General features: G+C 46.5%; 1 protein-coding gene across 7 annotated transcripts in view; it reads left to right on the forward strand.

The window, feature by feature from the left end:
* Positions 1-14,528, forward strand: part of LPIN1 (lipin 1) — a 113,561-nt gene that overhangs the window by 29,881 nt on the left and 69,152 nt on the right. For all 7 annotated transcript variants that reach the window (XM_032497049.1, XM_032497045.1, XM_032497044.1 and 4 more), the window contains exon 2: positions 2,083-2,139. In XM_032497049.1, coding sequence (XP_032352940.1) covers positions 2,083-2,139 — 57 coding nt within the window. The remainder of the gene's footprint in view (positions 1-2,082; positions 2,140-14,528) is intronic.

Genomic DNA, 14,528 nt, shown 5'->3' on the forward strand with positions numbered 1-14,528 from the left:
AGGAGCTGAAAAGGAGGTAGTAACTGGGTTCCTTTCCAGAAGTGTTTCAGATGCCGTGTTCAGTTGAAACCAGGACTGAATTGATTACCATATTAAGCAAGTTATAGATGAAGAAGCCAGTCGCCTTGTTCTGTTTTCCCAGCCAGGATCCAGACTTGGGTAGAATCCCTTGACTCACATCTGCCTCCTTTCCCAGGTTCTGTCTTCCAGGAAAATCTATGCTTTTTATTCCGGATGTGGTCCCAGGATACATTCATAGTCCTCCCCCAACTTTTCCTTTCAGTTTTCCTCAGTTAGTTACTGATACCACCATCTACCTAGTCACCCAGACCAGAAACCAGTCATCCTCAAAATCTCCCTCTTCTTCACCCATTCGACCCATCCAAGTTGCTCAGCCAGCCCGGGGACCCTCCCACTAGGTGGCACTCACAGTCACCCGTCTCCCTCCCCATTGTCATCACCTTTGTTCACACCTGGCCGATTGTTTGCTAGAAGAGCCTTTAAATTTGCCTTTCTGCCTCCAACCCACAGATGTCAGAGCGATTCTATAAAACAGATCTGATCATGCTAGTTCTGGGTAGCTCCCCACTGGGTACAGAGATTTTTCTCAAATCGTGGTCTCTGAAGCCAGGGTTCTGCTGCCAAGACCGGGATCTCCAGGCCTCTTCCCTGATGTGACCAAAGCGTTCGCCTTCTATTTACATATGGGCTTTTTCAAAAGATTTTGTTTAAGGAAAGCATTAAAATAATTTTCTTTAATGACCCCACTCTATTCATGCCTCCTGACCACGGAGCACCCCAGGCTCCTCTGTACTGCCTGCTCGAGCTGGAACCATTCTCCAGTCACAGGCGGTCCTCACTGTCCCCCAAACATATGTGTGATGCTTTGTTTCTTTGAACACACTCTCTTCTCTGCTTGGAATGGAATTTCTTCCTCCTTTCTTCTCCAAGAGCCCCACCCGTCCTTCAGAAGCAGCTCAGGTGTCACCTTCTGTGGCTGGCCTGGATCCTTCCTTCTATTTCCTTCAGGCCAACCGTTGGCCCCCTCCTGTGCTTCCCCCCGGACCCTGGGCATGTGCTGATGGTGGCCCTGGCCACAGAAAACTTCCCTTCACGTCTTCCTCCCCACCACCCCTCACCTGATTATGGGTAACTCAAGGACAAGATTTATATTTCACTCGTCTCTCTGCCTTCCCACTACCCAGCGAAGTACTTGACCCCTGAGAGAAACTCAATAAATAATGAGGTAAAGCCACACCATTAATTATCAGCCAATCAACAGTCTGGTCGGGAAAAGCTAAATGCACTAGACGAGTAGCAGGTAGGTGACAGGGCAAGGAGGGCACGACCAGAGGAAGGAAACAGGAGAAAGGGGCTCAGGGCTTGTTGATTCTGGGCTGCTTTATATGTTTTTGAATATAACTTAGGTATAATTAAAGGCTTTCGAAAACTCAACACATCCCTTAGGCTGGGAGCTCTAACTGGGGCCCCTGTGGGAAAAGCAGACTGTGCGGGTCCTACTTGCTTGGATAATTTCACACCCACAGTCTTAATAGCACCTGCGTGCACTTGGGCTTCGCCCTTTAGCCAGAATGGACTCAGTTAATGCTCACAACACACCTGTCAGCTCCAGGGTTATTGTTACGCCCATTTTACAGATAAGAAAACTAGCCCTGTACAGTCACCCAGCTAAGATGCACTAGAACCTGGAAAGCACGTCTTCTGACCCTCAGTCCTATCTTTTTCCATGTTGCCTTATCTCCTGAAGTTTCCCCAGCGCGTTCCACGTGCTCTGGGAAGGAGGAGACGGAGGAGGAGAGGAGGAGTCGGGGAGATTTATGACATCACTGTGTGTTCTTTGTGACCAAGACCTCAGGCTCTACTTGAACACGATCAAAAAAAGACCTTACTAACATCACTCTTCTTATTCAAATTCCTTTTTTGATTGAGCTATAATTCACATACCACAAAACCCACCATGTTAAAGTGCACTGTTCGGTGGTTTTCAGCACATTCATGAGGTGGTGCTTTCTCATTCCACAACATTTCCATTAATTAATTTCTGATGCTTTTGTTTTCCAGATTCCAATGATGAGAGACCCTGGATGGATTCGAAATGTATGGTCTTCAAACATTAATGTGAGTGATGTTGCTGTGAATGTCCTAATTATACTTTGACATTTCAAAATGAGAGAAAATACTCTTTGCCAAATTGGTTTATTGCCGTGGATACAAGCAGTCCCCAAACCAGGACCCCGCCATCCGACTGAAGCTTTCAGAGTCGGCCTGTAGCCCTTATAAAGGTTTCGTGAGCCCCAAATGTTGCTGAGAATGTTTTGGCTAGTTTCTAATCTCTTCTCCCTGGCAGCCATCGTCTCCTAGGCATAGATCTGATTTTGTCATCTGCCCAATGAAAAAACATTCAATGGCTCCCTAGTGCCAACAGGAAAAGGTTCATATTAAGTTCATGCCGTTTGTTTGCTTTGGACGGACTGTCACAGGTATTTAATAAAAGCCCTTGAACCTGTCAAAGCCCTTCTGCAGGTTTTACCTCTTCCTCCTGCTTCCTTCCTCCATTGGTTCTTTTGTCCTCCTGCCTCAGTGTCACTGCCCTAGGCCTGGTCCCCAAGCCTCAGCCGGGCCCTTTAGGTTTTCTCTGCAACTCTACTTCGTGCTTTGCTCTCTGCTCTTCTGGGGTCTCCCTAGATCCCACTTACCACACACAGCCCGAGGGCCGGACCACCCCTGCCCCTTCCGTCCATCCCGGATTCCAGACCCTGCTAATGAATCTGGCTCTCTGAGCCTCTCCGGTTTGGGGAGATACTTTGCTGAGCACCCCTGGCCGTGGTCCCACTCCATGCAGTTCTTCCCTCACGGTGTGTTCATCTCACCTCTACCTGGCCCTGGACTATACTTGAAGCTTCAGCAACTCCATCCAATTCACTCTACCCTGTAGATTTTCAACCTGAGAGCCTTTCCTGGGGCCAGGAGACTTGAGGGAGTCAACTGAGGTGGGGACTAGGGGTGGGAGGCTCACAGTGAAGGTTTCTGGAATAATCCAGGGAAGAAGTGGTGAAGCCCGGACACTGACTTGTCCTGACTGTGGCCTGTCCTAAGCCTTGGGGGTGTAGACTAGAAATAACACTTGGTCTCACTCTCAAAGAGCTGAGTCGGGAGAGAGACTCTGGTCGGAGTGTGGACCAAGAGGGTTTGCAGAGGGCCCAGGAGGCCGAGTGCAGCGCCAGCCAGAGCGAGAGGGTCTTCCTCGAGGTGAATCCAGAGGCTCCAGTTAAGTGAATGAAGAGGGCTGCTGAGGAAGGCCTGGCCCCAGGGATGCTGTGAGGAGCAGAAGTTCAACTCTTGAGTGGATTGGCAGGGATGGGGCCCAATCAGAGACCAGGAATCTGAGCAGCGGGCAGTTGGTGGCAGTTGAGGCTGGAGTGAGGGGAGCGTCCGCTTCGGAGGAGAGAAGGCGCAGGAAGTCCCGGTGAGTGAGCGGCTCCACCTGTGGGCAGGATGCAGGCCCGCAATCAGGAGGTGGTCCGAGGCTGCTTCCCATGGCTGAGTCCCGTTCTCCAGACCGGGGGGGGGGGGGGGGGGGGGCTGGAGCCCATGGCCACCAGGTTTCCTGGCCCAGCCTCTGGCCCAAGGTGCATGGCATACAAGAGAGGCAGTCAAGGAAAGTAATCAACTGAGCCTCTCCTGCCAGCCCCAGTGCAGGCCCTTCCCAGAGCTCAGCCTGGTAACAAGATAGGCAGCAGGGGGCAGGAGGTGTGAAGTAGGAACTTTCTGCTTCAACCTTCTGTTCGGTCTGGAGCTGAGAGGCAAGGTGCAGCCTGGAGATACTGAACTGTGGGTCAGCTGGAGAACAGAGTCACAGAAGTCTCCAAGGGGACAAAGTTACCCAGGGAGTTTGTACGGCAAAGGGAGGTGGGTGAGGGCATACAGGTGGGTTTCTCATCACAATGTCTACCATTCCAGCTTTTGGTAATTTTCATGTTGTTATCCTCAGAAAATAGGTTCATAAATTCCAAAAATGCTTAGTGATGAGAAAATCAAAAATGAAGGGGAAGTAAAACAGGGCAGAGAGTGGGACTCAAAATCTCTGTCTCTGTCCATCTCTGTCTCTGTCCTTGACTGTCTCTGTCTCCTAGTTATTGTGTAAATAAATGTGCTAGGCACTGAGGGTGCAGTGATGAGTGTGTCATGGTTGATCTTTTCCTTGAAGGGCTCACCAACCATAGGGGATGTAGAGGTGCATGAAATGACATAGTGACGAGGCTTTGTGAAGTGGCCCACGATGGAATTCCATGGGGGCTCACTGGTACAGAGAAGTCGGTGATGAATTCCTCATGGACATGAGGAATGTCTGAGGGAAGGCTTCCCCGGGAGGTCCAGCTCTCAGTTTGGAGAATCTGGCTGTGGAATGCACAAACCCCCAAAGTGCACACCAGCACACCTCCCGCCTGCGTCCCCGCACACACGCAGCGGTTCCTTCCAGGCGAAAGACCCTGAATTCTGCAGGGAGAGTTGAGCAATGAAATGTTCGCCAAAAACGCTTAACCCGTCTGTCTAGCTCAAACAGGGAACATTGTGGTACAATTTGTGACATGAAGCCTCCGTCTTGGACAACCCGTACTTTGATTGCATGTGTCTAACACAAACACCAATTCCCAGAATTCTAGGTTATCCCGGCACAGTTACTTGGAACCATATTTTGCTCATTCTGGTACTTTCTTGCCTTTAGGTTTGAAAAAGGGCAGGATTTAAAATGTCTTCTTGGATGGGGAGTGCATTTTGTGGGGTGAGGAAGTTAACTTTGTCTAGATTTAAATTGATTTTTGAAAAATTTTATCCAAGTGCTTAGTTTCCAGAAAATCAACCAGGAGATGCTGGCTGACAACTAAAGCCCAGTTCCAGGTTCCTACCCCATCTATTTATGTATCTCCTTTGCACGTTATCCTGTGGACTTACTGATAGAGGAGAATCTGGCTGATTCACACAGAGCGGCACGCGCAAATACATTCTCTTTTCCTGTACTCTGCCATTTATGTGTAATCTCACCCTGTTTTAGTTTGTTCTGTTTTCATACTCTGCCTTTCTCATAGATGGACTTCTTCTTGGGGGGAGGTGTATTTCCTGAATGTTGTGTTTGCCTTTCTTTTTCCCTGTTTGGAAGAAAAATATATGCTTCTCATCCCCTGCCTATCCTGACTCCCCTGCCCTTCCCGCCCAAAACACACACATAATGTCCTTAAGCTTTTACTTTGGTCTGTCACCTGGAAACGATCACATTCTTTATTTTTAAGGCCATTAACTTGTTTTAACTGAGATCTGTTTACCTTATTTGGATGACCATGATTTTCATATAGTGCTTTGGTTTTCTTACTTATTTAATAAATCTTTTGTGGTACTTACCAAGTGACAGGTTCTTTTCTAAGAGCATTACAAATATTAACTTACCAGTTCCTTACCACAGTCCTATAATTTGGTCCTATTATTATCTCCATTTGAGAGGCGAGAAAATGAGCATAGAGAGGTTCAGCTACTTTCTCACAGTCACACAGCTGATAAATGGCAGGGTTAGGATTCAGACCCACACCTTCTGGCTCCAGAGACTTTGTTCCTAAGCATGATAACATGTTGTCTTCATAAGAATTTTCTCTCGTTCATTAGTTTCTAGTTCTTTTGATTTATTCCTTGCGTTTAACACCTCTGTGATGTCGTGTGGTTCTCCCAAACTCCGGGCAATCTTTGTAGGTGCCCTTTTCCCCAGCCGTCACCTTTCTCTCCGGGAGGCCCCTCTTCCTGCTCTCAGTCCTCCGCCAGTGCTGTCATCTTGGGAGCCCTCAATACGTCCACGGTCACCTAGATTCTTGTATTCTCCTTTTCTTAGTTTACTCGTTAAAAATAAGCACAACTGAAGTTTGTTTTCATGTGACCTCCCAGAAAAGGGAAAGAGAAGATGTTTTAGAGCCCTTGCCTGACTCTCATTCTTAATCTGCCTTCACATTTGATAGTCTGGTTGGAATTGGAATTTGAGGTTGATACTAATTTTTCACAGAATTTTGAATGTATGTTTTATTGACTTCTGATGACCAATGTTATCTATATGCCAGTCTGACTCTGTCCCTTCCTGTGTGACCTGTTATTATTATTGTTTTCTGTCTGGAAGCTTTTAGGGTCTTCTATTTATCCTTTGTGTCCTGAGGCTTCACAGTGATGTGCTCAGCAGCGGATCATGTCTCATTCTTTCTGCTCAGAACTAGGAGCACAAGTCTGTGCTGTCCTGGTAGACAACACACACTTAAACTATTATATATCAGCAGATGAGATATTGCAACAAATTAAAGGAAACTGGAAGACAAATAAAAGAGTGGGATGAACCCATGAAGTTCTCCTCCCTTTTATCTCCTCTTGCCCAACTTTTTGATCCATGATTTGGCAGATTTCCTTAATTTCATCATTCTACTTTGCCTTTATTTTTGGCAATCAAATTTTTACTTTTAAAAATGCTTTTTAGTGCTCCATTTTTTTCTCTTTCACAGCATACTCCTGTTTTTGCTTTATGAATGAAATATCTCCCCGGATCTTCTGACATTCTAATTTGGGGATTTCTTCCGATTAAATTCTCTGCTGTTCCCTTAATTATTTGTATTTCTTCTGGAGTCAGGTTTCCCCCTGTTTGTTATTCTTTCTCTTTCACATTGCAGAGTTTCCTCAGAGGTCTGCTGATTTGCAGTTGACTGTTTTTATTTAACGTGGATGGGACAGGAAGGTTGCCTGGGAGCTCCAACTGCTGGAGCTCATTTTAGAATAAGCAGTCAGGGAGCTGATTGTTCCCCGGGGACCCGTGTGGTTCTGGTTCCGGTGCCTGTTTGAGGTTCTCCTGGGCAGGTAGCCCCTCCCTCCGCTGCAGCCCCTTTGCAGGTCTTCCAGGTTATAACTTGCTCCTTGTTATTTCTTTAATCAGCCCTTCCCTTTGCACTGGCCTTCCAAATTTGATTAAATATCTTTTCCACTGAAGATGCCCCTCCCGTTCTCTTCACTGTTTTAAGTTTCCAAGTTCTGCAGTTTCCTTGAAATCTAATGAGATTAGATATCTGGAAGTAAAGGGAAAACAAACGCATCTGTGTTTGTTCTGCTCCACCTGCTGTCCTGCCCCAGGATTTTCCTCCTTGTCTAGCATTGTTAATGTGGCCATTCTGCATGTGTTTGATAACATTCACTGTGTTCCCATCGAGAAACACGCTGCGCGTCTCTTCCAGCCAACTGCATTTTTTTTTAGCCTGAATCATCATAGCCTCACTCTGCAGCCCTTGTCCAGGATGGATTAGTGAGAGGCACTAGCACGATTGGATCCAACAGTAATGTATTTAATTAGAATCTTACAGAGAATGATCATTTCCTGTGCAGTGAATTCTTAGGTTTTATAGAGACATCCCAGGGTCCCTTTCTCACTTGTGAGTAGAAACAATCTATCAATGTCTCATCTTAGCCTGTATTCCCAATCCTCCCTCTTAGCAGTTCCTTCTCCCACTCCAGTGGGCATCTTGTTCTGAATCGTGTGGCCTTGTTTTCTCTTGCTGGACACACTGTATCTACCAGATCTTGAGGACAGAGGCATCGCTTTGCCGTTAACCTCCACTGTGCTGGCACATGGTCAGCACTCAGAAATGGCTTGTTGCGTAAGTGGGTGCATTCTTTGTGACTTCTCTCCTGCTTCATGCATGAGGGTACCAGTACCTTTAACACCAGGCATGACTCGTTAGTTTATTTTTCATAGAATGAATATGTTTGCAACCAGGCACTATGGCCCATATATGATACCTAAGCATAGGCTTCAAAATATTTATCAAGCACCTCCTAAGTGCCAGGAACTGTGAACTTAAACAGAAATAGTCTTTTCTATGCTGCAGAGTCCACTGGCTGAGGAAAGATTTTACAACAATTGCACATGCAAGTGGAACATTTTGACTATTATCAATACTTTGAATAAAGGATTTGCAGAACAGTACAAGTGTCTTAACAGGGAGAACTGATATAGTTGGGGAGGTTAGTGATGCTTGAACAAAGGTTGAAGAATGAGTAGTGGTTAACCAGGTGAAGAGGGGAGAGGATTCCATGTAGAGAGAACAGCATGTACAAAGGCCCTGTGGTAGGAGGGAACAGGACAAGCATAAACACATCAAAATGGTCCAGTGCAGCTGGAGCTTAGATTACATGGAGAAATAGCAGATGGAGCCAGAGCACCCGTGACACTGGACATGCAGTCAGATGTTTGACGTTGGAGAAGCGGGTGTGTGTGTCTCTTAGAGCCACTCCCTGATTCTGATGCTTTCGAGCTTATCCAGCTGTCCCTGGGTCTCCTGAGGACACTGCAGCTAAGCTGAGCATCGGCTGAGCAAGATCATACTGTGGTGCATTCGAAGCTACAAAGCAGGGTGTGATGGAAGATAATAAAACTGAGCTGTGTTGGGACTGGGATAAATCCTTGTCTGCTCTATCTCCACTCCCTGCCTCCCATTTGAAGTTCAAGAAACTCCCACATGATTCTTTGTCTTGACTATGTCCTACTCTGCTCAGAATTCCCTCTAATTAGATCAGAGATGCCCAAACCTTCACTTATATGTCCCCAGGGGAGGGAGGAAGGAGAGGTGAATATTGGTGAGAGGCTATATTTTTAAATTAAATTGAATTCACATTAGTTCCTTCTTCTGGAACTATGTGAATATCCTTTGAAATAATTAGAGATGCCCAGGGTGTTGTGGACCCAGAATTAACAGTTACCACACTGCATGTGTGTTGGGGGGGTGCTGGCAGGTTGACGATGCAAGACTGTACCCACGAAGTCACGTGACAAACAAGTAAATGACAGGTCAGAGCTGATGATCTCTATCCCCACTTCCTCTCTTTCCCAGGTGGAGACTGAGGTGGCATATGCAGGGTCCTGTAAGTGGCAGAACACAGACCAGAACCCAGGTCTCCAGTGCCCCAGAACCACACCCTGTCCAGGACACCTCAGATTCCAGAAAGATCTGTGGGATTTTTTTACTGAGCCTATGACTTCACTGTTCTGGGAGGAAAAATCACAGAGCGTGTCTGAGACCCAGGTCACACTTAGTGTGGAGATCGGGGAGGGGCACTCTCCCTCTGGGGACTTGGGTTTCCTTAAGGATGGAACCTGAGGGCTGGATCGGGGGCAGATCTGAAACTCAGAATTAGTTTTTGGAGCCAACTTACTCTTACAGTCCCTTTGGACAGTGTGCCCTTTGTCCCTTCTCTCCTTTTGGGACAGAAGCCTCAATCACCTTCTCCATTTCACCCAACATAGAACTTCCCTAGAACCAGGTCATCCTCACTAGGAGGGGTGCAGAGGGTGGGTTTGGGGGAGCAGCTAATTCAATCCAGGCACCAGGGAATCTGGTGACAGCATTCCGAGCCCAACCTGCCCACCTCTACACAGACCTCCACTCCTCTGCGGGTTGCTCGGGTGGGACACCCTAAAGCTGAGCCCAGAATTCTCAAATTAGTTATGCAAAAGATACATCAGTTGCCTCTGGAAGGCAGAGAGAAAGAAGGGGAGGGGAGAAGTTATTCGTGGAGTTAGGGCTGGGAGGAGCAGTAAGAGAATAGGGTTCAATTTGCTGCCGCTGTTCAGACCCCTCCACAGCCCTGTTCCAACGGGGGTCCAGCTGGGAGCTCCCAGATCGTCTGTGCACAGGCCTGACCTGTCTCCTTAGGCCCTTTGTATGGTGATCACACATCCACCGATTTTCATCCTTCAGATCCTTCGGAATCTACAGGCACGTATGACCCTGTGCTCGCACTAGGCCACCATCTCTCCACCTCCCGTTCCCTCCACTGGGTTTTCTTCTGCAGGTTAAACAGCTTTAGTTATTATACTTAGAGAGTGGTGTGGCCTCGCCTTTCATACTGGGTCATTCCCTCCAGACAGGTGCACCGCCATCCTTATGGCTCTCCCGTGTGAAGGCCGGCCCTGCAAGTGGTTTTGTGAGTGTAGTGTGACCTGCAGAGAAAACCAGGAAAAGTTACTGCCTTTGTTTCGGGCTTGCAGATGCACATCTGTGCAGCCCAGCACCACAGGGTATGGGGTCTTCTCCCCCGAGACTGGCAGAGTGGCACGTCAGCTGCAATCTCGTGGCCATAAACGTGCTGGCTTCATGACTCAGTAGAATACCATGCATTTTAAAGATGAGAATCACACTTTAAGAAGCAAGTTAATATTTTTTAGCCTCCAAACTTTGGTAAGGAAGGGTCGGCATGATCTGGAGAAACCACAGAAGAGCATAGCATTTGGTTGAAATGACTTGCAGGTATTTTCGGTACTGCTGCTTCCAATTGCATTCTCGTATACAGGACAGAATGTGCCAGATGTGCACATGATTTACTGAACGGTGCCGTGTTGGCCAAATGACAAGTCAACAGAGCAACGTACAAATCCCATGCAGTTACCAGAACCGACTGCCCAGCCTTTTAACATGAGAACATCCTTTTTCGGGCTCTCCAGTAACCACAAATCTATCCAAGCTACAGGGAGCTAAAGACGAAAGAAGAAGTCTCTTCCCTGTAAGAACTTGTCTTACAAATAGGACTTTTCCATCAAGATTTGAAAGCACCATCCAAAGGAGACGTGGGAAGGGGGAAGCAGTTGTGTGCCTCTGGCTCTAACTCTCAATTTTCCCAAAGAACACGAAGGCCCATGGTTTGTGAACCAGGATTCCTGAGTTTTCCCTCCTACTCTGGTGTGTGACATTCGGTGGTGGGCTCTCTGGTCGTGCCTAAGGAAATGGCTTCAGCATGAGAAAACAGCCCAACTCTCATTCTGCATACAGCCTGGGCAGAGCGGGGCACAAGATGGTCCTAGATAGTCAACTAAAAGTTTGGGTTCACAGGGTCACACCTGAAGATGTCTGATGCTCGTGTAGCAATATTGTCATATTTTAAAGGATTCCATTCTGACTGTGTAATAGCTTTCCAGTTTATCACCATTTAAAAACTATTTTTAGTTAATTGGACAATAGTTCAACAACCATATCTTATAATTATTCATCATTTTTGTCTATGACTTAAGCATTTTATAGAGGTCTTGTAGAGCTTAAATTCCTTGGAACTGAAGCTCTTTCTGCAGCCATGTCTAGTTCAGAAATCTCTTAATGGCACGCTTAGTATATAACACCAAATTTCCGTGCTCTGTAACAAATGGATAAGGCCATTTCCACCCTCAGTGCTTTCTCAGTTTGTTGGAGTGCAGCTTTCTGAATTAAATGTCCCTTCTCAGTAGCTTGCTGTGAATTCAGAAATCAGCAAGGCAAAATCCGATGTCATGAATAGGATTTGGTCATGCTGTGCGCCCAGCTTCTGCTCAGCCCCAGCGTGGACCAGGTTCTGTCCTGAGTCCAGCGCTGGTCTCCAGCCAGCTTCACGCAGAAGCCTTGCTTAGCCCTAGCTCACCTCTTCTCTCTCCCTCCTCCTCTGCGCGTCACCTAGACGCTGACATCATAACCTCTGTGAGGTCATCACAATCCTGCCACCCAACAATGAGCTTTTAGCGGAGTCTGCAGAGGGCGCAGATGAAAGGATGAGGGAGAAGGAGAGTAAATGGGAGGGGAGGAGGTGGGTTGAGGGGCAAGATCAGGAGGAAAGAGAGAGACGGGCAAGACAGGGTGGGGTTGGGGGTAGCCATGCTAGTCTTAACAACAGCCAGTAAGTGGTGGCCCAGCCTGCTGGGGTCTAGAAAACTAGGAGAAAGAAGAAAATCATCCAGGAGACCAGTGATCCCAGGAGCAGGAACCTCCTTGTGAAGTCAGTGGGAGTTGGATGGGGTTCTGCCAATATGCTCTCCAAATGGGGAAGACGAGCCTTTCTTCCGGTGGCAAAGGTGAATGGCGGGAGGGAGGGTGGAGCATACCGTTGGCCGCCCGCATCAGTACGTCAAACTGTCTCCTGTGCTGGCTTCTCAGGCACCGAACTCACTGCAGAATGGAATCGGTGACTGACATTTGGGGACACCAGAGCCCTGTCACAAAACTCTGAGTCTGGATTCTACCTTCTGTTAATGGGTTTGCTCTGAGCTGTTAGACAGTCTCCTTGTCTGTTCCAGGTCATTGATTGCCTTCTTGTGGAGTTAAGAATGATACAGGATGGGGCATTTTTGTTAAATTCTAATGTATCCAAATGATTTTTCCGATATTCTATCTTATTAACCTGGGAAGTGCCATTTCGATGTATGTGCCGGCATGTGATACTGAGCGTATTTTCAGGGAGTTCTGCATTTGGCGCCTAACAGGAATCTCCAGGGTCGAATTCCCTTTAGAAGAATGAGGCAGTGGGGACAGGAACTTTGATTCCCAAACCAGGACCCCAGGAGAGCCCACGGCACCTCTGTGAAATAGGTGGACGTTTGCCTTTGCTCTCCAACCCCGTCCTGGTCCCTCTTTCCCTTCGTATATTCCACAGAGCTGAGGCACGAGTGGTAATCAGCACACAAATATTCACAGCAAGCGCAATTTCATTGGGATTTTAAGACGGTGGGTTTTCCCCTTGGTTTTGTTATGTTTCTGAGTCAGGATAGGGTGGTGGTCAGAGATGTCTCAGAATAGCCAGCTTGTGTAGACAGGGGTCTACACTTGAGTCCCCAGCCGGAGCACAGGTCCTGAAGCACTTCTTCTCTCCCGGGTCTTTTTAGCCTTCTTTAATGGATGACTGTGGAAACAAAAGAAAAACCAGTTTTTCTACATCCAAGAAGGACTTAGATTCCGGGGACGTTCCCAGGGCTCTCATTTCACAGCTTGGGGTCAGGACTTCACACCTGTAGAGGTGCCGCCCACTTCCCACCTGGAGTGTGGGTGGGGATCGCGGCGTTACCGCTGGAGCTTTGCACTTTCACTGACTCAAAAACTGATGAATTTGGCAATGTTCCTTCATCCATTCTCCATGACAACCAACACCTGGTCATCGCTTGACCCTGTAACTGGACAGTTAGATCATTGCAGCAGCTGCCTACCTCCGTTGTCGTCTGCTGCCCAGCCTTCCCGCCACCCTATATGGCCCGCCCACCATGGCCAGATTCACTTCCATAAAGTGGAGATTTCATAGGTTTTCACTCCCTGCTTATAAGCTTTTAATGGTTCTCGAGGGCCTTCCGTTTATTTATCTATTTATCTATTTATTTAATGGAGGTAGTAGGGATTGAACCCAGACCTTGTGCATGCTAAGCACGCACTCTACCATTGAGCTATATACCGTCTCCCCTTGTAATTAGGTTTATTTATTTATCTATCAGGGCCTTCTGTTTAAAGCATCAACTCACTAGGCTGCCATTAGTGGCCGTGATGTGTTGGTCTCAGCCTGCTTTCCCATATTAACCACTCAACAAACCCGTATGGGTTTAACTGGTCTACTTCATGGGATTTTTTTTTTTTTTTGATATGGCTGATTTAAATCTACCATCTTACTAGCTGTTTTCTATTTGTGCCATATGTTCTTTGTTTTTTCTCCTCATTTTCTGCCTTCAATGGCTTTACTTGAATACTTTTTTGTGATTCCATTCTATTTCCTAATTGACTTATTATTTATAGTTCTTAATTTTTTTAGTGAGTTCTCAAATGCTTACAATTTACATCTTTAATTAGAATTTATTCAAAAATAATACAATGTGTAGGGGAAGGACCTTGTAACAGTACACTCCTATCTCCCCTCCCATCTTTTGTGATTTTATTTTCATATATGCTACTGACACACAGAGCATTGCCATGATTTTGGTTTAGATCCAGGACTGATAAACTATGTCATATGGTCTAACACCTGTTTTTATAAATAAAGTTTTATTGACAAAGTCATGCCCATTTGTTTACCTGTCGTCCATAGCTGTTTTTGTGCTCTGATGGGAGAAATTAGTTTCAACAGAGACCACATCATTCACAAAGTCCACAATATTTACTCACTGGCTCTCTTGCATGGTTTCTGATGAGAAGTCTGCTATAATTCTTATCTTGTTCCTCTGTGTAATTTGTCTTTTCTCGGGCTGACTTTGAGACTTCCTCTTTGCTTTTATTTTCAGTAACTGAGATGTGATATGCCTGTGTACCTGCGTGTGCCTCAGAGTGTGTGTGTGTGTGTGTGTGTGTGTGTGAATATTTACCCTGCTTGATTGCTTGGTGTTCTTTGAGACTCTTGGATCTGTGGTTTTGTGTCTGTCACTAATTTTGGAAAATTCTGGGTCATTATTTCTTTAAATATTTCTTCTGCCCAGCTATCTCATGCTCTTCTTCTGGGATTCCACTACATGAATGCTAGACTGTTTGATATTAACCCACAGCTCTTAGATGCGCAGTTCTTTTTTTCACCTCCCTCATTCTTTTTCCCTCTTTGTGTTTTAGTTTAGGTGGTTCCTAATTACCTTGGTTCAGCTTCCCTGATTCTTTCTTTATTCTTTATGTTGAGTCTATGGATGCGCCTGCTGGAGATATTCATTACTATATATTCCATTTCTAGCATTTTCTTTG

Source organism: Camelus ferus, chromosome 15, assembly GCF_009834535.1.
Source record: "Camelus ferus isolate YT-003-E chromosome 15, BCGSAC_Cfer_1.0, whole genome shotgun sequence".
Taxonomy (NCBI): domain Eukaryota; kingdom Metazoa; phylum Chordata; class Mammalia; order Artiodactyla; family Camelidae; genus Camelus; species Camelus ferus.